Here is a 24,182-nt window from a genome sequence, read left to right as displayed (position 1 = left end):
TTTTCTAAGAAAGCTTCCCTCTCCTCCTGCCCTCCCTCTGCCAACTCTCCCCACATCTACCAGTAGTTTACATACTCCTGATGCTCAGTTGTAATTGTTTGTGTCATTCTCTTTCTCATTATGGTCTTATCCTTCACAGAGTACAGTGCCTTAGGAAATAATATCTTAATTCCAAGACACTGTCAATTATATGATCCAGAGTCATGTTTTTCAAAGGGGAAAAATATTTACATCCTGAAGTTTCTGTCATTTCATTGCTGACCATAGTGTGATCTTTTTAAAGAAGCCCCAATGTGGAGTTGCACATCACTCAAACAAAACACTTTTTTATCTGTGGTTAAGTTTGCATAAAAATGCAGCATTTACTTTTTTGCTTGATAGCTGGCAAGTCTCTTACAGTTCTTATGTTTTTTAGAATCTTAAAAGTCTATTATTAATATTCTGAAATATTAATGTGATAAAACCTTAACTTCTTGAAAAAATGATACTTCCTCTTGCATTAAATTTTTTACCATCTTGGACTTTTTTCACTTTTCATATCTCACATTTATAATCACGTTTATGCCATTGTGTTATGAGTTATATAGTGAAGAAGATGTTTTCACAATTTGTTATAGTGTCTAATACATAATAGTTGCTCAATAAACAAATTTTGAACAAATGCCTTTGAACTTCTTAAATTAAGGATGTAATCTGAGAGAAAAAGAATGAAAAGAAGAATAATTCTGCTCAATCAGAAATAAATACTGAATGAAAAATGATAATTATTTACAAGTCTGGTTTAAAAGAAAATCTAGGAGTCATGGGGAGACAACAGAATTAAGTTAGCTTTGGCTGCAGATAAGTTCTCACATAGCTTCTTTTTGTTTTTCTCATTTCAGTTGACTTTTATTGGCACACAGCTATGCGTATCTTTAGGCTTTTTATATCTGTGGTATAGCATACTTTGCAGAAAAACAAGTTTTTAGCCTATCAGATTTGTTTTATCAGGTTTTTAAAAACGTTCCACATTCAGATAATTTTTTTTTATCTTTTGATACCTGGGAATGGCTTTATACAGTTCTGTTTTAAAGGCATTACGCTTAACAAAAGAAAGATTATAAGAAGCTGTAATTTAGAGTCTTTGGGCAAACTACAAGTTATCATGATTCATTTTAATTTACATGTAAACATGTAAAGGAGGTGTCACAGAAATATAAAAAATATCAAGTCAATTATTTAATAGCATTATTGCTTTTTATTATTGATGATTCTGCCTGAAACTATATGGTTGCTAGAATAACTTTTTATTTTTAATTTTTTTAGGAATATTTTGAAAAGAAAAGGTTAAAATCAAAAATGAAATTACGGGGAGTTTTATCCCCTGTCAAGAATTCTGCTGTCAGTTTAGACCTCCTTAACCTGTATATGGTAAATCAGATATCTTGCCAGAAGAAAAGACCTGGTAAGTCAGCCTCTCCAGTAACATTTTGTTTTGAATCTGATGTGATCATAATGTTTAGTTTTCCAATAATTTTGTAATTTTAGAACTCAAAGGATGTGGAAAGTAATTTTAAAACTTGATTGCCCTCTTAAATTAGAAGCTTTGTTAGTCTCTGCTTAAAATGTTTTATTGTTTAATCCATTTATTTTTTTTTAGGTGGTGTGTTATATAAAATTAATTTTATAAGGTATGGTTAAACTTATAGCGTTGTTTCAATTATTATGTTATTTTGTCTAGGCAGATAGTTACCAAAGTTTGGCTAAAGAGCAGGGAATAAATATCTTTACTGTCTTATCCTATTTGGAGAATTTGTTTGAAAGGAAGAGCTGAACAAGTTTTTGCCTCAATGATTAGTTTCCTATCTCATAACTTGAATTTCTTAGACATTCTTGGGATGTTAACTATAGTAGTCTAATACTTCAAAATAAAGTTCATTTTGGCCTGCACTTTGATTCTTCAAGTAAATAAAAAGTTTAATCAGAGTATTTTTTTCTCTCTCAAGGAAACTTGTGTCTGATATTTAATTTTTAAAACAAGTGCTAAAATGAGAGCTTAAGAACTGAGTTCATAAAAAAGGGATTGAAATTGATCACAGTATTGTTAGTGTCTCCTCTTTTCCTTTCTGTGCTATTTTTGTTTCTCCACAGATGACAGTTGTCACAAGTAAATGTAGTCACACTTTAGTAGAAGTAAATACATTATTAATAAACTTTAGGAATAAAAGTTTCTGTTGTAAATATATTTGCTATATTTAGTTCTTTTTCTTCATTTGTGTAATAGTGTTATCAGCTATTGTCACCATGTCTTACATTAGATCCTCGGATCTTATTCATCATTTTGCTGAAAGTTAGTACCCTTTTCCCAACCTTTCCCTATCCCCCAGTCGCCAGATCCTGGCAACCACTTTTCTATTCTCTGTTTCTATGAGTTTGACTTTTTTTTTTTTTTAGATTCCACATGTAAGTGATACCATGCAGTATTTGTCTTTCTCAGTCTGGCTTATTTCACTTAGCATAATGCCTTCTAGCTCCGTCCATGTTGTCACACATGGCAGGATTTCATTCTTTCTCATGGCTCAGGAATATTCCATTGTATATATACACACACACACATATACACACCACACCATCTTTATCCATTCATCCATTGATGGACGCTGAGGTTGTTTCCATATTTTGGCTCTGTGAATTATGCTGCTGTGAACTTGGGAGTGCAGATATCTCTTTGAGATCTTGTTTTCATTTTATTTGGATATATACCCAGAAGTGGGATTGCTGAATCATATGATAGTTCTATTTTTAATTTTTTGAGGAACCTCTATATTGTTCTCCATAGAGCTTGCCCCAATTTACATTCCCATCAACCATGCACAAGGGTTCCCTTTTGTCCACATCCTTGCAAACACTTCTTACCTCTTGTCTTTTTTTTTTTACTTTTTGTGAGGAAGATTGGCCCTCAGCTAATATCTCTTGCCAATCTTCTTCTTTTTCTTTCTTTCTCTCCCCAAAGCCCCAGTACATAGTTGTATATCCTAGTTGCAGGTCATTCTAGTTTTTCTATGTTGGATGCTGCCACAGCATGGCTAGATGAGCAGTATATAGCTCTGTGCACAGGGTCTGGACTGGCGGACCCTGGGCCACTGAACTGGAGCACACAAACAACTATTCGGCCACGTGGTCAGCCCCCTCTCTTGTCTTTTCGATGATAGTCATTCTAACAGGTGTGAGGTGATATCTCATTGTGGTTTTGAATGCATTCCCCTGAGGATTAGTGATGTTGAACACCTTTTCATGTACCTGTTGCTCAGTTGTATGTCGTCTTTGGAAAAATGTCTGTTCAGAGGGTCCTCTGCTCATTTTTTAATCGATTGTTGTTTTTTGATATTGAGTTGTATGAGCACTTTATGTATTTTGAATATTAATCCCTTATCAGACAATATGATTTGCAAGTATTTTCTCCCATTCTTTAGATTGCATTTTCATTTTGTTGGTGGTTTCCTTTGCTATACAGAAGCTTTTTGGTTTGATGTAGGACCAGTTGTTTATTTTTGCTTTTATTCCTTTTACTTTTGGTGTCAAATCCAGAAAATCATGAAGACTGATGTCACGGAGCTTATTCCTTATGTTTTCTTCTAGGAGTTTTATGGTTTCAGGTCTTGTATTTAAGTCTTTAATCCATTTTGAGTTGACTTTTGTGTATGGTGTAAGATAGGGTTCCAGTTTAATTCTTTTACATGTGGCTGTCCAGTGATGTATTTAACTTTATATATTTCCTTTCTCCCTCACTCTGTTTTCATTCATACGTTGAACATATGTTTTTTGAGTACTTACCCTAAGTATTGTATTGGATTCTGGAAGTAGAACAGAAAATAACAGGGGCAGGACATGCTGCTCTATGGTAGGAAGAGAATTCCTCTATCTCTTATAGGTTCTTCTGGCTGGGCTATGAATTAAATTGACATGAGACAGAATAAAAGGAGAAAATCAAACAAAGCTTTGTAACATGTATACATGGGAAAAATCCAGGAAAACTGGTTAACTCCCAGACTGGCTAAGGTTGTCATCTTAAATTCCGTCTTTGGCTAAAGACAAAGGAGCATGTTGGGGGTGGGAGGGAGTCAGTTATGGGAGATTACCAGAAAAGGACAGTAAACAAGAGAAAGGTTATTATGCGGATTTAAGTCCTTGCCTTCTGCCTTGATAGGAGTTTCTGGACATAAGGACATCCCCCCCTCTTCCTGGTACAGAGAGGGAGTTACCTTTACAAATGGAGATTTCCCTTACAAATGTAAATGTGTTTTACAGAGGGTAGCTTCTACTTTTCAGAGCTTCTCGCCTGTCTGCAGTTTCTTAAAAGTAATCGGCCCCAAATAATCCTCATGCCAAAGAGACACATTTTGGGGTGGCCAATTCTGATCCCCCACACTACCAAAAAATAAGGCACCTTGGCATATTGAATATTTTGAGCTGAGGAATTTGAGGAAGCAGCATGTGCAGGAAGGATTTTCATGTGAGAGGTGCCCTCGCTATACCCCAAGAAAAGGAACGTTGTTATCTCCAACGCAGAGGGAACACCGAGAGGAATCTAATGAACAGACCTTGCTGTTTCCCTCAGTTTACTACACTTAGCTGATACCCCTTTTTGTCCTGTCACATTTCCCCAGGACTTTCCGCTCTTCATCAAACCTAGCTTAAAAATGCTCAGGTTTAACCACTTTGGGTCTTCATTTCCTTGCAAAGTTTTCCACATAAAACTTATATTAAATAAATTTGTATGCTTTTTCTCTTGTTAATCTGTCTTTTGTTACAGGCCCCCAGCTGATAATTTAGAAGGGTAGAGAGAAAAGATTTTTCCTCCTCTACCAAAGCAAGATTTTATTAGTTAGGACTCATGACTGCAAATTACAGAAACTTAAAAAATATATATTTACTTACTTAATGTTGTGGACTGAATGTTTGTGTGCCCCCAAAATTCATATGTTGATGTGATATTAGGAGGTTGGGCCTTTGGGAGGTGATTGGGTCAGGAGAGTGGACCCTGATGAATGGAATTAGTGCCCTTGTAAAAGAGACCCCAGAGAGTTCTCTCACCTCTACCACTGTGTGAGGACACAGGGAGAAGACAGCTGTCTGTGAACCAGGAAGCGAGCCCTCACCAGACAGCGAATCTGCCAGCACTTTGATCTTGGACTGCCCAGCCTCCAAACTGAGAAATAAATTTCTATTTTGTATAGTTCACCCAGGCTATGGTAGTCCGTTATAGCAGCCTGAATGGACTAAGACACTTAAAGGAAGGGTAGTGGTGCATCTGGGCCTCAGAGACTGCTTGAGTCAGGAAATTGAATACTACCAAGATTCTTTTTCACTTCAGATACTAGTTTTATTCTCTCAGACTGTCTTCATCAATGAAGCTTAAAATGTGACATTAAAAAACTAACATTGACAACTAGAAGCTATGTACCAGGGGGCTTTGGGGAGAAAAAGGAAAAATAAAATCCAAAAAAACCCACTATGAACTAACATTGCTCATCTCTCCAATTTCACCACCAGGGAAATACTGAGAACTGCTTCTCTGATTCTGAATTTTTTAATTCCGCTGGAAGGATGTTGCCTTGCTCTGCTGGTGTCAGGTCTCAGCGCTGGAACAATTACTTATAACCAGAGGGGTGTAATGCCATTATTGAGTGGCAGGTGGTTGCCACTAAACCAATTATTTTTTCCAGGGAAGCAGGGTTATATAAGAAGATAGAAGCTCTCCACTACAACTCTGTAGTTTGTGTATGTGTAAAAAGCATTTCCTGGAAAAGGATCATAATTAAAAGTACTAAGCGGTCAAAATAGTTATATCGTCTATAAGGAGAGACAAGGCTGCTGCATCTAAAGTTTAAGAATCTAGTGAGGGAGATAGAGTTAATCAAGTACAGTAAACTATGGTAAGTGCTATAATAGAGAACATGTGTAGTGCTGTGGGAATGTGTAATATAGCAACTGATACAGTCTAGGGGTTAGGGAAGTTTTGAAGGAATCAAAAAATAAAGCAAAATTTGTAGGGCCCCTTTCATGAGGAGAATGTAAGATGATGAAGAAAAAGATGATTTGAATTATCTGTGATAGTTGCTAGTACTGTAATGTCTTCTATCATGTATAGAATATAGGTGGTTTTAGTAAATATCTAAGATGTACATTTACTTAATGACCATGGTATATCAAACAATGCTTTTAAAAGATTTTATTATTCATTCTTAATTTTTAATTGCAACTTTTTCATTATAGAAACTGTGAGAAAACCGATCCATGTGAATATGAATAGAGACATAAAAATGCCCCTGAGAAAACATGATTTAGAACTTCCAATGTCGCCTCATCTTGTCCCGTCTAACCTCTGCATTGATGATATGGAAAACAAGTAGGTTTTAGCTAGGTTGTATATTATTAGGTATTTGAAAGAGTCATTATCAACTCTGTTTTATTCGTTGGAAAATGTATAAAGGGATTATCCTAGCTCCAGTTTTTGTTTGTTTGACTGTTAGCAGTATTATTAAACTATTAAGACCTTTGTCAATGAACTAATATCCATGCTAAGTGTTTTTTGGATGCATAGTTTGACTTTCCTTATCATAAAAATCTCTCTCTAGTAATAATATAATTTTTATAAAACACAATAATATTATAACCCTGGAATGATTTACTTAAGAGTTCCGTATGTTTTCATATTTGTATAGAACAGTATGAATTTTAAATATTTATAAAAGATAACCAATTTTATTGCCACCTATGTGTTTAACTGTTACATTTTCTTTTCATTAGTTTACACTATCAAAGACAAGGCAGCAAGGAAGAACTTGGCCCAGTTAAGGTGAGAGTTAAACAAAAATTTTTTTAAGTTATTTTAACAATTGTGACATGCCACTGTTACCCAACCAGGTTCATTTTTGCCCGCCGCCCAGAAAGCCAAACACTGAGATGACGAGATAGCAGCAGAGAGAGGGTTTACTCACAAGGTAGCCATGTGAGGAAGCGAGCTCATGAGCCTGAAATTTGCTTCCCCGAAAACAGAGACTCAGGGATATATATGGGCCGGGGTCAACGTGGTCTGAAATGTGGAGAGAGGTGATTGGAGGTGAGGAGAGGTGAGGTAATGATGATCTGCACAAGCGTAGTCAGACTTCATGCCTCTTCATAGGACCCATGTTCACAAAATGGCGACATCAGCATGATCTGAGGGTAGAGTTTTTAGCCTCTTCAAGTTAAAAGGTCACCTGTCGGACATCTCCGTGGGCCCAGTTGATGAGTTGGTGGTCTCAACTGGCCTGAAGTGGACAAGGAGTTCCAATTCCTGAAAAACAGCTCACACACGCATTACCATGGTGATCCAGGCACCAGGAAGATGTTACCTATAGGAGCTTAGCAGGAGTCAGCATATTGCCTAAACAGCACAATTAACAATGAGTGGGTTAAACAGCTAAAAGCTATAATCAGTAATTGCAAAAGGGAAAAAAACTTTAATTCCTAGCTACTTAATCATCAGTGGCTCACTTTCTGCCAGTTTCACCATCAAGTGATATAAATTTTTTGAGAATCAGAGAAAATTAATTATCCTTTAAAAAAATTTTTAGTCTTTAAAATTGTTCTTTTAGAAGTTTTTAATGTAAGAAACCTATACCTTAAGAATATTTTAACGATTGCTTATGAGAAACCCTTTGGAGTTCTGGTAATGTAGACTAGGCCTTTGTGTGCAAAGCCTTTGATTCTGCCTGTCACTGAAGAGCTGCAAAGGATAATTCATTTGGGGAGTTCTCCTTTGGGTTCATGTGATCATTGAGCGATTCATGTTTTCAAACGTGGTGACCTGACTGTTTATTTTATATCAAATTGTGATTTTCAATATTCATGTTGATCCCAAGATTATTTTTCTTTCAAAGTATATTTCAAATAATTATTTTTTAGCAAATAAGACTTTAATCAATTAGAAAACACATAGATTGTGATTAAAGCTTGAAATGTGAAAGTCCAATGCCATATTATTAATTATTCTTTCCTTTGAATAGCCAAAGTTAAGCTACGTCAGAAAGATAATGGCAGTGATACTAAAATCTCTTGGAAATCTTTCACCTGAATTGTAGATAAATGAAACTTAGATTTCCTGTCATTAGGAGATGACATGCAGGAATGGAGCTTGAGGGTAGAGGGGACCATCGGTGAGAAAGGCAGATGGAAAGGAGCTCTTAAGTATAATCTTAGTTGATAACCTCTCTTGTCTTAGTAAGGACTGTCAGTTACTGATGACTTGCCTTTACTTGGGACTTTTTCTCTAACTCGTGACCTTTTTCACTTTTATTTTAACTTTCCTTGTCTCTAGTTTATATATTTTGGCAAATCAAATGATTGTATCTTCTTTCCTATAGTCCTCACAAGTCATGGACTCATATACAATGTTCGAACCTCAATTGAGCAGAATAGAAAACTGCAGCTTCACACCACCATCTTTGTCAGCAGAATTAGCTTCTAACAGAGATATTACAAGACAAAATTTTATTCCCAGAATAGTGCCTAGTCCTCAGAAAGTTGCATATGAAAAAAAAGCAGAATGAACAGGTACCTTTCTTTTTTTAAATAAAAGTCTTTATTGAGTTAGATAGGTTACAATCTTGTGAAATTTCATTTGTACATTATTGTTTGTCAGTTGTGTTGTAGGTGCACCCCTTCACCCTTTGTGCCCAACCCCCACCCCATCTTTCCCCTGGTAGCCACTAATCTGTTCTCTTTGTCTACATTTTTAAATTCCTCATATGAGAGGAGTCATACAGAAATTGTCCTCCTCTATCTGGCTTATTTCACTTAACATAATTCCCTCAAGGTCCATCCATGTTGTTGCAAATGGGACGATTTTGTTCTTTTCTATGGCTGAGTAGTATTCCATTGTATATATATACCACATCTTCTTTATCCAGTCATCTGTTGATGGGCACTTAGGTTGCTTCCACATCTTGGCTATTGTAAATAATGCTGCAGTGGACTCTGGGGTGCATGGGACTTTTGGAATCGCTGACTTCAAGCTCTTTGGATAGATACCCAGTAGTGGGATGGCTGAGTCATAAGGTGTTTCTATTTTTAATTTTTTGAGGAATATCCGTACTGTTTTCCATAGTGGCTGCACCAGTTTGCATTCCCACCAGCAGTGTATGAGGGTTCCTTTTTCTCCACAACCTCTCCAACATTTGTTACTATTTGTTTTAGTTATTTGTGTCATTCTAATGGGTGTAAGGTGATAGCTTAGTGTAGTTTTGATTTGCATTTCCCTGATGATCAGCGATGATGAACTTCTTTTCATGTGTCTATTTGGCCATCCGTATATCTTCTTTGGAGAAATGTCTGTTCATGTCTCCTGCCCATTTTTTGATCGGGTTGTTTGATTTTTTTTGTTGTTGAGTTGTGTGAGTTCTTTATATATTATGGATATTAAGCCTTTGTCAGATATAGGACTTGCAAATATTTTTTCCCAGTTAGTGGGTTGGTTGTTTGTGAACAGGTCCCTTTCAATCACTAGTTCTTAGCATTTTATATTTTTGTGATATGCTCTTTTTTTCTTTTTATGGATTGAAAAAATATTAGTTGTGGGTTGCTATAGATATAGCCAAATTAGGAGAGAAATTAAGTATAATAATTCTTCTTAGGTCAAAAACTTAATTCTCTGGGCTGTAGAAGATTATGAATCCCAAAACTGGAATGTTCTTTAAAAGTCTTTGAAATCATCATCTTTTTATAAAATTATTGATAGTAAAATTGACCATAGTTCAATGTGTTATGTAATACTTGATTGTAATCACAGTAAAGGAGTAGTTGGTGATGTCATGATGGCCCAGTATACATGATATGGAAAGGATCCTGTGAATAGCAGTACATAATCTCAGTGATGTCATAGTAATCTGTTAAAGTATAAGTTGTGATGGCTTGATTCTTTCTATGACTTGAAAGATAGCTGGTTATATGCACTTCCATCCAAGACTATGCACATATGTGTATATAGATAGAGATATTTAGTGCCAAAATGTTCAATTGTTGTAGTCTCTATAGTTAAAATTATAAAAACATCCACATTTTTGAAGTTTGAAATATATATGCCATAGAACATACCAAGAAATGATCTTTTACTAAGTTTACATAGAGTTAAAAAATATAAAATTATTAAAGGTTACTATACTAATATATAATGGTAGTGAGTAAAATGGTTATGTAAACGCTCTATCTTGTTAACAAGGTTAACAAGAATATTTAGTTTTGAATCTCTCCCATTTTTAGCATGAGGTGGTTTTATGTCATATTTGTGTACTATTTCTAAATTAATTTATAATTAGCAAATTTATAATAATTTATATATTGTAGTTATATATTACAGTATTATAGTTATATACAATATGTAATGATATTCAATTTTATTGAAGTATGTTTTCTGCTTTTCAGAGAAGGCAAAATGAAGTATTGTGCTAGGCTTATTAATTTAAGGACCCAATAATTTTTTGTTGTTGCTTTGGTGAGGAAGATTGGCCCTGAGCCAACATCTGTTGCCAGTCTTCCTCATTTTGTTTGAGGAATATTGTTGCTGAGCTAACACCTGTGGCCCTCTTCCTCCATTTTGTATATGGGTTGCTGCCACAGCATGGTTTGTTGAGTGGTATGTAGGTCTGTGCCCAGGATCTGAACCAGTGAACCCTGGGCCGCCGAAGCATAGTGTGGGAACTTAACCACTATGCCACTGGGCTGGCCCCCCAATAATTTTCGAGTGATGCAATGAAAAACATTCAGTTACCCGTTCCATTTGTATTTTATAAGACTAAAACTTGCATCCTACATCAGCTTTAACTCATCCTTGCTTTGTTAAATAGTTTATAGGATAGAATGAGACCCTGTGTAATCTATACTTGAATAATCTTCTACTTAGAGACTGCAGGTTAGTAATTGTCTCCAAAGGGGTAAATAATGTTGTACTTCATATGGCAGAAGAGAGAAAAGAGAAGCTAACGTCCCTGGTAAGGTGTGGTGTCACATTGTGAAGTATTAGGGAATTTATTTATTTGGATATATATTTGGAGAGATTTCAGGAAAATTAAAATGAGACTATAAATTACATAAGAAAATGAGTTGAAAAACAGGTTAGAATAAAAAGTGGTCTGGGGCTTACTAGTCCCTGGAGAAGTAGTATTGAGCCAATATATAATATTCTCTTCTGTTTTGATTTGGTTGTGTGTTTCTCGCTTCAAGGGATGACATTGTCCCTGCACCATTGACACTGTCTCTCTGAGGCTGAGATGAGATGTGTTATCAGACTTTATTTTCAGCTTTTGTTGATTTTAGACCTTTTTTTAAAAAAAGACTTTTAGTATCTCTTTTTGCCTGCACGTCTTTTTTTTTCTGACTCTTTCTGTCATTGCTTGTCTTTGGACGTCTCGTTTCTGTGTTTCATGGCTTATACATAAAATATACTACAGATATGCATTATTATTGCTGGATAGATTAGTGTTGGGCCATTATAATATCTTTATATGGTACCTTCCTCATTAACAAATGGGTTATCACATCTGCTTTTCACAAGAGTCTGTCCATACTTTCCCCGTTTTGCACTCAGTGGTAGCGATATTCAGAAAGATTAAAGTAGCAGAGGCTGGCCCTGTGGCCAAGTGGTTAAGTTCACGCGCTCCACTACGGCGGCCCAGGGTTTTGCCGGTTCGAATCCTGGACGTGGACATGGCACAGCTCGTCAGGCCATGCTAAGTCGGTGTCCCACATGCCACAACTAGAAGGACCCACAACTAAAAATACACAACTATGTACCGGCAGGTTTTGGAGAGAAAGAAGAAAGATAAAATCTTTTTTTAAAAAAAAGATTAAAGTAGCAGTCTAAAATTACTTAGTAAATGGAGGAACTGAGATAAGTACAGTTGTTTCCTTGGGAGAAATCATTATTTTCTGTCAGCGATATTTAACTTTTATTTACTCAAGATCTTGGTGTTCCAGGTCTTTTTATTTTTAATCTTTTTTTACCTCTGAGAAAATGGTTAGCTCACCATAGATCAACCCTGTTATTTTAGCAGTCATTCAAATACTGACACTGCTTTCATTATTAGAACAGTATTTATTTTATTGAAAACAAAATAAATTATTAGAACAGTATTTTATAACATTATTAGAACATTATTAGATTTTTTTATAACATTATTTTATAACATTATTTTATAACATTATTAGAACATATAATAACATTATTAGAACAGTATTTATTTTGTTTTCAATAAGGACACTCTTTCTTTTAGACTAAAAAATACATTTTTAAACTATAGATGTCTACTTAAGTGAGGTTTTACGGTAAATTATTTAAATTGTATATATGTACATTTACCCTTTTGGCAGGTTCTTCCTTTTTTTTTTTCAGCTCAGTAATGTTAATTATTCTAATTCCGTGATTTCCGAATTAAACAAAAATCAAGATGCTTTCAGTCCATCATATAAAACAGCACAATTTGGAACATTATTTGAAAGATTAAACAGGTAAGCAAAGATGTTGAAGGAAATAAAGAACCTGTAGCATGCTTTCTTTGAGTTATTAATTTGATTTTACTGGACAAAAGTATTTTTAGTTAGAAACGTAAACAGACCTAAGTAAAACTTCTAAGGAAAACAAAAACACTGTAAGTAAAATGTAGCATTTAATTAAAGTAGTTATAAGTAACGATTTTCTGATGTACATATCTACCTTTCATTTATTTATTTTAAAAAATATTTTGGGCCAAGGTGCTTTGCATCTGTTTTATAATCCCTGTTTTATGAATTACTACTTTCTTTTTCTTTATCATAAACATAATAATATTTTTTTCATATTTATGGTAGTTGATCAGTGCCCCATTTTTATTTTCTAGGTGTCTGTATTTAAACTCTGGTTTGTTGTTTTAAAAGACATTAAACTTGTAAAACCAGTTTGAATCACTCTTGGTAATCATGATGAGAAACTTTGACTCTGTAATTCTGTCTCAGTCTTCCTCATTTTAGTAAATGGCACCACTATTCACTCAGTTGCTTAAGCTAAAAAAAAGTTGTACCTGATTCCTTCCTTTCCTTCAACTCCCAATATCTGTTTCACAAAGTATTGTCAATTCTGTATTCTAATAAACTTTAAAGTTATCTACTCATGTCTCCATCTCTACAGGTTCCATTTCAGTCTAAGCCACCACTGCCTCTTGCCTAGAATTGTAATAGCCATATAACAGTTCTTTTTGTTTCCTCTTTGTCCTTAGGTCTATTTTTTTTCACACTTTATTAATGTATAATCAACATACCATAAACTGAACTTATCTAAAATGTGCACTTTGGTAAGTTGTGACATATGTCAAAAATAATGACCATTCATCATCCCCAGTAGTTTCTTTGGGCACCTTTGTAATCCCTTCCTCTGGCTACTTTACATCCCTTACTCCCATCCCAAGGCAACTGCTGATCTGCTTTCTATCACTGTTGATTAGTTTGTATTTTCTAGAATTTTATATAAATTGCATTAATACAGTATGTTCTCCTTGTTTTGGTCTAGCTTCTTTGACCTAGCATAATTTGAGATTCATCTATGTCGTTGGTTGTGTATATCAATGGTTCATTCCTTTTTATTGCTGAGTAGTATTCCATTGTATGACCATAGCACAGTTTATTCATCTGTTGATGACCATTTGGCTTTTTTCTCCAAGTTTTGGCTATTCCAAATAAAGCTGCTATGAAAGTTCATATAGAAGTCTTTGTTTAGACATATGCTTTCATTTCTCTTGGGGAAATATCTACGAGTGGAATGGCTGGGTCCTATGGTAGGTATATGATTAAATTTTTAAGAAACTGACAAACTGTTTTCTAAAGTGATTTGTACCATTTTACATCGCATCAGCAGTGTATGAGAGTTCCAGTTGCAGCATACCTTTGACAACACTTGGTAAAGTCAGTCTTTTAAATATATCTGCCATTCTAATCAATATGTAATAGTATCTTACTTTGGTTTTAATTTTGCATTTCCCTAATGACTAATGATGTTGGCATCTTTTCATGTGCTTATCAGCCATTTGTGTATCTTTGGTGAAATGCTTACCTTTTTCCTTTCCTTAGTGGTGTCTTTTTGAAGTAAAAAAGGTTTTAATTTTGATGAAATACAGTTTATTAATTTTTTCATTTAGAAATTGTTTGTGTGTTGTCATAGCTAACAAGTCTTTGACTAAGCCAGGGCCATGAAGATTTTTTCCTATGATTTTTTCTGTCTTGTAGTTTTAGATCTTACATTTAGGTCTATGATCTGTTTTGAGTTAACTCTTATGTATTGTGTGAGGTAAGGGTCTAAATTCACCATTTGCATTTGTGGAAAGGAAATAATATCTTTTCCCCACTGAATTGCTTTGGTACTTTTGTTGAAAATCGATTGACCAAAAATGTAAGTTGTTTTTCTTTTCCCCTAGGAATCTCAGTTCTGTTCCATCGGTTAATTATGTCTATCTTTATGTCAGTGCCACACTGTCCTGATTACTATAGCTTTACTGTATGTTTTGAAATTGAGAACTGTATTAGTCTTCCAGTTTGTTGTTCTTTTTTGAAAATGTTTTGGCTTTTCTTAGTCCTTTGCATTTCCATATAAATTTTAGCATCAACCTGTCAGTTTCTGGAAATAAAAAAAGCCTACTTGGATTTTGATAGGGATTGTATTGAATCTGTAGATCAATTTGGGGAAAATTGCCATCTTAACAATAGTGATTTTTCCAATCCATGAACATGAAATGTTTCTCCTATTCATTTTTTTTTGAATGTCGTAACAGCTTTATTCATAGTGGTCCCAAATTTGAACTAACCAAGATGTCCATTAAGAATAGAATATTATGGGGCTGGCCTGGTGGCATAGTGGTTAAGTTTGCATGCTCAACTTCGGTGGCCTAGGGTTTGCAAGTTTGGATCCCAGGTGCAGACCTAGCACCACTTGTCAAGCCGCACTGTGGTGGCATCCCACATAAAATAGAGGAAGATTGACATAGAGGTTAGCTCAGTGACAATCTTCCTCAAGCAAAAAGAGGAAGATAGGCAACAGATGTTAGCTCAGGGCCAGTCTCCCTCACACACACACAAAAGAATAGAATATTATATAATATTCATGCAGTGAAATAATACACAGAAATGAAAAAAAATAAACTGCTGATACATGCAGTAACAAGCATCTCCATGGAAGAATCTCAACACAAAAAGAGGACCATTGTGTAATTCCATTTATGTGGAGTTCAGAACCTGGCTGAATTAATGAATGGTGATAGCACTCAGAATGGTGGTTACTGTTGGGAGGTGTGGACTTGGAGGGGCATGAGAGAACCTTCCAGTGTGTTTGAAGAGTTTTATTTTTCCAGATTTATTGAGATATAATTGACAAATAAAAATTGTATATATTTAAGATGTTCAAGATGATGATTTCCTATACATATACATTGTGAAATGATTACCACAGTCAAGCTAATTAACACATTCATCACCTCAAATAGTTACCATTTTTGGGTATGTGATCAGACCACTTAAGATCTGCTCTATTAACAAATATGCGATTTACAAGTATACAATATAGTATTATTAACTATAGTCATCATATTGTACATTAGATCCCCAGAACTTACTCATCTTATAACTGGAAGTTTGTACCCTTTGACTAATATCTCATTTCCCCTACTCGCCAGCATCTGGAAACCACCATTCTATTCTCTGCTTCGAGTGTGACGTTTTAGATTCCATTATGGGTGAAATCATATAGTATTTGTCTTTCTGTGTCTGACTTATTTCACTTAGCATAATGTTCTCCCTCTTCATCTATGTTGTCACAAATGGCAAGATTTCCTTTTTTATGGCTGAACCATATTACATTGTGTTTGATCTTCTTTAATTTCTCTGAGTAATGGATTTTTTTTTTAAAGATTGGTACCTGAGCTAACAACTGTTGCCAATCCTTTTTTTTTTGTCCTGCTTTTTCTCCGCAAATCCCCCCAGTACACAGCTATATATTCTAGTTGTGGGTCCTTCTACTTGTAGCATGTGGGATACTGCCTCAATGTGGCCTGATGAGTGGTGCCATGTCCGCGTCCAGGATCCGAACCGGCAAAACCTTGGGCCGCTGAAGTGGAGCGTGTGAACTTAACCACTTGGCCACTGGGCTGGCCCCTCAGTAATGTATTGTAGTTTTCAATATATAAGCAGTGTGCTGCTTTTGTAAAATTTATTTCTAAGTATCTTATTCTTTTTATGCTGTTGTGAATTGAATTATTTTCTTAATTTCATTTTTGGATTGTTCATTGCTAGTGTATAGAAATACAATTAATTTTTGTATATTGATCTTGTATCCTTCAACTTTGCTGAGATCATTATTAGTTCTAGTAGTATTTTTGTGGATTCTTTAGGAGTTTCACCATACTGGATTATGTTGTCTATAAATAAAGGTGTTTTTATCTCTCCTTTTTCAATCTGGTTGCCTTTTACTTGTTTTTCTTGCCTGAGTGACTACAACCTCTAGTACAGTGTTGAATAGCAGTGACAAGAGTGGACATGCTTGCATTTTTCCCACTCTTAGGGAAAAAGCATTTAGCCTTCACTATTAAGTATGATATTAGCTGTAGGTTTTTTTGTAAGTGCCCTTTATCAGGTTGAGGAAAGTCCCTTCTATTCCTAGTTCATTGAACGTTTTTACCATGGATTTTGTCAAATGCTCTTTCTGTGTCCCTTGAGATTATCATCTAGTTTTTTCCTTTATTCTATTAACATGCAATATATTACCGTATTTTGAAGTATTAAACTACCTTGCACTCCTGGGTTAAAAGCTGCTTGGTCATTATATATAAACCTCTTCATGTAATGCTGGATTTGGTTTGCTAATATTTTGTTTATGATTTTTGCCTCCATATTCATTAGGAAAATTGGTCTGAATTTTTCTTTTCTTCTTATGTTTTTTGTCTGGCTTTCATATCAGAATAATACTGGCCTCATATAATAAAGTGTAAAGTGTTTGCTCTATTTAATAGAAGAATTTGTGGATTCTTTAGATGTTTTTGCATCAGGGCTATTCTTAGTGGGAAGGCTTTTTACTAATTTTTTTTACTTGTGTAAAGATCTATTCAGATTTTCTAATTTCTTCTTGAATCAGTTGTAGTAATATGTGTTTTTCTAGGAATTAATCCGCTTCATCTAAGTTGTATGATTTGTTAGCATAAGGTGATTTATAGCATTCCCTTGAAATCCTTTCAGTTTCTGTCAGGTTGGTGTTGATGTCCCTTTTTGAGTTCTACGTCTGTGTCTTTTCTCCTTTTTTTCTTGGTCAGTGTAGCTGAAGATTTGCTAATTTTATTGGTCTTTTTAAAGAACTAAGTTTAGGGTTTTATCAATTTTCTCTATTTTTCTGTTTTTCATTCCATTGATTTCTGCCCTAATGTTTATGATTTCCTTTTTCTGCTTGCTTTTGGCTTAGTTTGCCTGTCTTTTTTTAGGTTCTTAAAGTGCAAGCTTAACTTACTGATTTGATATATTTCTTCTCTCCTAATACAGGCATTAAAAGGTATAAATTTCCCTCTAAGCAGTGCTTAGAGGCCAACCAATGATTAGTTGGAGGTTGTGTTTAAGTACCTTCAGCTAACAAGGCTTCCTCCCTTGCACAAGACCTTACACTCAGCCAGGGATGAGTAGATACCTGTAGCTCTTTCTGGTCTCTCCTGAGTCTGCACTCAGCCTTACACATGTATGCAACCTTCCAGACCACCAGGAGGGTCTGGGAGTTTATCAAAGCCTCTTGTACCTTTTTGTTTTCTGGATCTCTCTATGAAATTTCTGGATGGTTTTTGCTTGCTCCAAATATCTCAGCCTCAGGCAGCTGCAATTTTGGGCTTCTTTGATAGTTTGCCACCAAGACAATGATTATTTTTGACAAATTCCCTGGGCATGAGTCTCCCACCTTCCCGACCCTCTCCAGACAAGCTCAGCCTTGGTAGGCTACCAGCCATGGAGTTGGGGGTGGAGGGATGGTGGCAGCCTAAGGCTAAAACTCCACAGGTTCCCACTGGTTCTACTAAGGTTGAGTAGTTTTTCTTGAAGTACTGCTTCACAGTTTATTGGATGCCATTGGTCACTCCCCATATTTGAGATGATTTTTTTGGTGAGTGTTATCTGGTTCTGTTACTGCTTTTAGGGCACAAGATTTGCCAGGTTTCTCAGTCTCTCATTCCAGAAGTCTGGCCCCACAATTGATTAATTTTGAATGTTAAACCAACCTTGTATTCCTAAGATAAACCCTACTTGGTCACAATGTGCTAACCTTGTTATGCATTCATTGGATTTGGTTTGCCAAAATTTTGTTAGGGATTTTTACATTAGTCTTCATGAGGGAGATTACTTTCTAGTAATATCTTGTAATATCTTAGTCTGGTTTTGATATCAGCCTAATGTTGGTGTCATGGAATGAGTTGAGAAGTATTCCCTCCTGTGTAATTTTCTGAAAGAGTTTGTGTAGGATTGGTACATTTCTTCCTTAAATGTCTGGTAGAGTTCATCAGTGAAGTCAGTTGGTATGAAGTTCTTTTTGTGGGAAGGTTTTTTTTTTTTACTATAATTTCCATTTTTTACTAGATAGAAGGCTAGTTGGATTATTATTTTTTTAGTGAGCTTTGGTAGTTTGTGTCATACAAAAAATGTATCCATTTTATCTATGTTGTAAAATTTATTGACTTAAAGTTATTCATAATATCTCCTTATTATGCGTATGAAATCTTTAACTTCTGTAGTGATGTCTTTTCTCCCATTACTAATATGGGTAAGTTGTTTCTTCTCCCCTTTTTCCCAGTGATTATTCTGATTAGAGACTTGCCAATTTTATTTATTTTCTCACAGAATCGTCTTTCAGTTTCACGTATTTCTTATTTTTGTTTTTATTTCATTGAATTCTGCTCTTATCTTTATTTCCTTTTGTCTGTTTACTTTGGATTTAATTTACTCCTTTTTTCCTGATTTCTTAAGGTGAAAGCTGAGGTCATTGACTTGAGACTATTTTTCTTTTCTAATGCACGTGTTTAGTGCTGTAAATTTTCCATAACTGCTGCTTTGCTGCATCCTACAAATTTTGATATGTTTTGTTTTATTTTCATTCAGTTAAAAAACTTTCTAATTTTCCTTTTGATTTCTTCTTCACTCCATGAGATATTTAGAAATTTGTTATTTGGTTCCGAAAATTCCCAAGACTTTTCTGTTATCTTTCTAAATTAATTCCATTGTGGACAGGGAACATCCTTTGTGTGATTTGAATCCTTTCAAATTTATTGAGACCTCTATTATGGTTATGAATATAGTTTACATTTAGTGCAACAATTGATATATGATTGGATTTGTCTGTTCTCTTGCAATTTATTTTTTATTTCTCCCATATAATCTTTGTTCCCTTTCCCTCTTTTCTGCCTTTATTTGATTTTAGTCTTTTTTATGACTTTATCCTTTTGTTGGCTTGTTATCTATAACTCTGTTTTGTTTTTCAGTGGTTTCTTTAGAATTTATTGTATATATTTTAATTTATCACAGACTATATTCTAGTTATGTTATACTACTTCAAGTATTGTGTAAGAACCCTGTAATGGTATGCTTCCATTTCTCCCCTCTGGCCTTTGTGGTGTTGTATCCATACATTCACTTATATAAATGTTATAAATCTAATAATATATTATTGTTCTTTTTGCTTTAAAGAGAGTTAAAAATTAAGAAAATATGTTTTTTATACTTAAGCACAAATTCATCATTTTTGATGGTCTTTGTTATTTTGTGTAGATCTAGATTTCCGTGTGGTGATATTTTCCTTATGTTTGAAAGACTTTTGTTAACATTTCTTATAGTGCGGGGCTGCTAGTAATTAATTCTTTCAGCTTCTATGTATTTGTAAGTTTTTATTCTTTTCTTTTTGAAAGATATCTTTTGACTTGCATTGTTTCCTACTAGAAGTTGCTGTCATTCTTATCTTAATATCTATATATCTAATATATAATTTTTCTCTGTTTCTAAGATTTTTCTATCATAAATTCTCCACGGTGGATTTTCTATCATAGATTTCTATCCATTGATTAGGATGTTCCTTTTCTTTTTATTTCTTGTCTTTGAGCTGCATTGAGCATCTTGGATCTGTGAACTTAGTTTTTATCGAATGTGGAAAATTCAGCCATTGATTTTTTGGATATTTTTTATTCCTCTCCTCTCTTCTTTGGGGACCTTAATAACATGTAAGTTAGTCCATTTGAAGTTGTGTCACAGTTTATTGATGCTCTGTTTATTTATTTTCATCTTTTTTTCTCTCATTGTTTCATTTTATATAGATTATATTGCTTTTTCTTCAGATTCTCTAGTTGTATCTTCTTTGGTGTCTAATCTCTATGTAAATCTGTTCAGTATATTTTTTATCTCTAGAAGTTTGTTTTAACTCTTCTTTATATCTTCCATGTTTCTATTCAACATCCTCAGTCTTTCGTCTATCTTTTTGGATGTAGGGAATATAGTTCTGATAACTCTTTTAATGTCCTTGTCTACGAATTCTATCATTTGTGTCATTTCTTGGTCTATTTCTAATAATTGATTTTTCTCTTCATTATGGGTTGTAACTTTCTACTTTTTTGCATTCCTGATAATTCTTTTTTAGATTGTATACATTATGAATTTCATCTTTTTGGTCTGGAAATTTTTGTATTCCTATAAATTTTCCTAAGGTTTTTCTGGGATTTTAGTTGCTTGGAAATAGTATGATCTTATTAAGGCTTGCTTTAAACTTTGTTAAACAGGACCAGATACACCTTCACTCTGTGGTTAATTTTGCCCCCTGCTAAGGCAATATCCTTCTTGTATTCTTAGATTTCCTTTGAATTAAGAGGTTTTCCACTCTAACTGGTGGAAGCACAAAATTTTCCCATTTCTGTTTGAGTTCCTGGAATTGTTCAATCTTCTCATCTTGGGTGTTGCTTTTCTCAGCCTTGGGTAATTACTTCATACGCATGTGCTGATCAGTACTTAGCTGAAGATTTGAGAACTTTCTGCAGACCTCTGGAGCCCTCTCTCTTTGAAGCACTCTCCTTCATGGTACTCTGCCCTGCATACTCTGTTCTCTGCAGTCTTCCTGACCTTCCAGTGCTCTTTCCTCAACAAAGGGAATCTGTGGGCTCCAACTGGATTTCCCCTCTCTGTTCTGTGGCTTGGATACTCTCTCCAAGCAATAAGCTAGGAGCAGTCATAGAATTCACCTTACTTGTTTTCTCTCTGTCAGGGATCGTTATCCTATTCTATCCAATGGCCCAAGTCTGAAAGCCATTGTCTCATACAGTTTGTCCAGTTTTATAATTCTGTCAGTCAATGAGGCTAAATCTTGTTTCTCTAACTTCATTTTGGCCAGATGGAAATCAGGATATTCGCATTCACCCAGCAGTCAGACTGATATTTTTTAAGGCAAAAAGCAAGTGAGTTTTACTTTTGTACTTAGCAATTTTCAATGTTTCTTATTGCTCTTTTCAAAAATAAAGCTCTACATGATCTGGGCCCTTTTGTACCTTTTAAGCCTTAGGCCGTAAGTTTTCTTTCACTGATTCTATTCTAGCTTTACTCCTTTTTGTTTCTCACATGTGCTGCAAATCTTGTATTTGTGTTTATTCCATCCCCCTACAGTATGCATACTCCTCTCTTTATATGTCTAATCATTCTGTATCTTTAGCTTATTTATCACTTCTTTGCTAGGAACTTTCCTGACCAGCTATCTGAAAAGGACCTCCAACACAAGTTGTTCCATCGTTTGATCTTGTAGCACCTATAAAGCTGCTGTAATTATCTTTTTTATTTGTTTATTTCTTTTATGCATTGTACTTATTAATGGTTAGTTATCTTATTTATTTGTTATTATCTTCCTTCACTAGAATATAAGCTGTATTATCTCCCTACCACATGGCAGGCATACATTAAATATCTATTTAATGCACATAAAAGGCTTATTTAGATAATGAATTTATCCATATTGTAGTCCATAAATGAATGAACTTTTATCTATAGGAAAAAGTGTTAAAGAAGTTGGATCGATTTATCTTAGTAAGGCTTTTATATTTTTAGCATCATTTCTCTCTGTCATCTTTACAAGTAGCAATCCTTCCCAACATTCAGTCCCCAACTCAAATGCCACCTACCTGATTTTTCTCAAGTAAAAGCATTTCTTTTATTTATTGTCGTAACACTGTAGAATAGCACTTATCACTTTCTAGTTTTTCTTTCCCCTTCCGGACTATTTCTTGTGAGCAATAACTGTGCATTATACATTTCTCTGTTCTCCAGATCTCTCAGTGAGTGATTCTTCTGAGTCAGAATGCTTAAAATGCTGTTTAAAAATGATTATTTACATTTGTAGTGCGCTTTCTAATTTATGAAGTGCTTTTACATTTATTTTCTCATTTAAAGTAATACAGTTTCTCTGGTGTGAATGGTGTATATTATCGTGTGCTATAGGTTATGCCTTTGATATCACAGAGTAACATTATTCTGCTCAAAACACCACTAAGAACCGTATTGAGAAGCAGTGTAGGATCACGGTCTATGAACATTCCTGGACAAAATCTCTCTCTCTCTTTAATGGCAAACTGAATTCTTTTCTCTCTCTGTCCCCAATACGTGGCATAGTGCCCAGAACACGGCAGGTGGACCTGCTCATTAGATGTTTAATGAATAACTTAAAAAATAAAATTGGAAATCAATCAGTTTTAGCAGTCTATGTTTCTTTTCTAAATTTCTTTGGTACCTCCAATCTCTGGAACAGCCCACCCCTAAGTAAATTTGTGGATAGTCAATGGCAACAAAATCCAGAGTATCTTGATTTTTTTTTTGTTGTTAGATTGGCACCTGAGCTAACATCTGTTGCCAATCTTTATTTATTTCTGTTTTTCTGCTTACCCCCAAAACCCCCCAGTACATAGTTGTATATTCTGGTTTTAGGTCCTTCTGCTTCTGCTATATGGGACGCCATGTCAGCATGGCTTAATGAGCAGTGTGCTAGGTCCACACCCAGGATCTGAACTGGTGAAACCCTGGGCTTCCGAAGTGGAACGTGTGAACTTAACCTCTCTGCCACAGGGCCAGCCCCAGAATATCTTGATTTTTAATTATTTCATATAATAGCTTTGATTCTTTTATACAAGTTAGACATAACTTAGAATTATGATTTATACATTAGAAGGGAACTTATAAGTTATCTAGGCTAACCTTTTCATCTAATTCATTTTATCTCTTGGCTTTATTACATATATATGCATTTGTATCTGTATTGCTCTCCCTTGGGAACTTCAGAGTTGTTTTTATATCCTTGTTAGGTTGAGAGATATCTGTTATAGTGTTCTGATAACTCTGATTTGATGTTTTAACACTGGGGATAATTTTTGCCTGCAGTGTGTTCAAAATATCTTTCTCTGATTAAACAGAGCAGCAGTTACATGCAGTGGTTGTCTAGGGTATTCACTAGACCTTATTACAGAAGACATGATATAGGTTGGTCATATTTTGTTAATATAACAGTGAATTGAACCACATCATACTTCATTTCAACACTTTTTTTTGTGTTGAAATACAAAACTAAGTGTAGATTATTTTCATACTCACTGAGGCACATTAGACAAATTTCCACCCAAAACAATATTATTTATTCAAATAAAAAACTGAAAACATAGTCCAGGTAAATGTTAGTAGCTACTCAGTGTGTTCTCTAAGAATTTAACTTTAAGTTTCTAAATGAAAATTTTCTATGCTTTTCTTGTTAAATATGTTTTTATTTATCTCAAAGTCCAGGAAATCGGAATTTCTTTACTGAAAGACCTGATATAGTTACAGGTGAAGATTGTGGAACCATGGATGAGAGAAGACAGTCAGACTTCATTATTGAAAAACAGTCAGTACAACATATTTTGGAAGAAAATAGGAAAGAGGTTTCAAATTTTCTTGAAGATGTGAACCAGCCAACACCCAGCCTTCTGTCAGAGAATTGTGACTCTTTTATTAGTGAAAATGTGATCAATTTATTAAACATAGATCAGTGGAGTATAAAGAAAACCTTTGACAAGTGTGGTTTTGACAGTATGGGAGATATTTGTGCAGTCACTAGTTCTGATAAAAACCATTCCACT

At 34.7% G+C, this 24,182-nt stretch overlaps 1 protein-coding gene across 1 annotated transcript; it reads left to right on the top strand.

The window, feature by feature from the left end:
• Positions 1-1,311: 1,311 nt before the first annotated feature.
• LOC124233592 (uncharacterized protein C12orf40-like) lies at positions 1,312-24,170 on the top strand (the record flags this gene model as incomplete). Its single annotated transcript, XM_046650734.1, is given in 7 exon segments — positions 1,312-1,444; positions 6,256-6,388; positions 6,790-6,838; positions 8,388-8,558; positions 8,560-8,577; positions 12,410-12,525; positions 23,843-24,170. Coding segments are annotated over 7 exon segments (948 nt in total), but the record flags the coding sequence as incomplete, so codon positions are not given.
• Between the last annotated feature and the right edge of the window lie 12 nt (positions 24,171-24,182).

This window comes from Equus quagga, unplaced genomic scaffold (assembly GCF_021613505.1).
Source record: "Equus quagga isolate Etosha38 unplaced genomic scaffold, UCLA_HA_Equagga_1.0 206373_RagTag, whole genome shotgun sequence".
NCBI classification, from domain to species: Eukaryota; Metazoa; Chordata; class Mammalia; order Perissodactyla; family Equidae; genus Equus; species Equus quagga.
The sequence above is the reverse complement of the archived record's forward strand: the minus strand, read 5'-3'. Positions and strand labels throughout refer to the sequence as shown.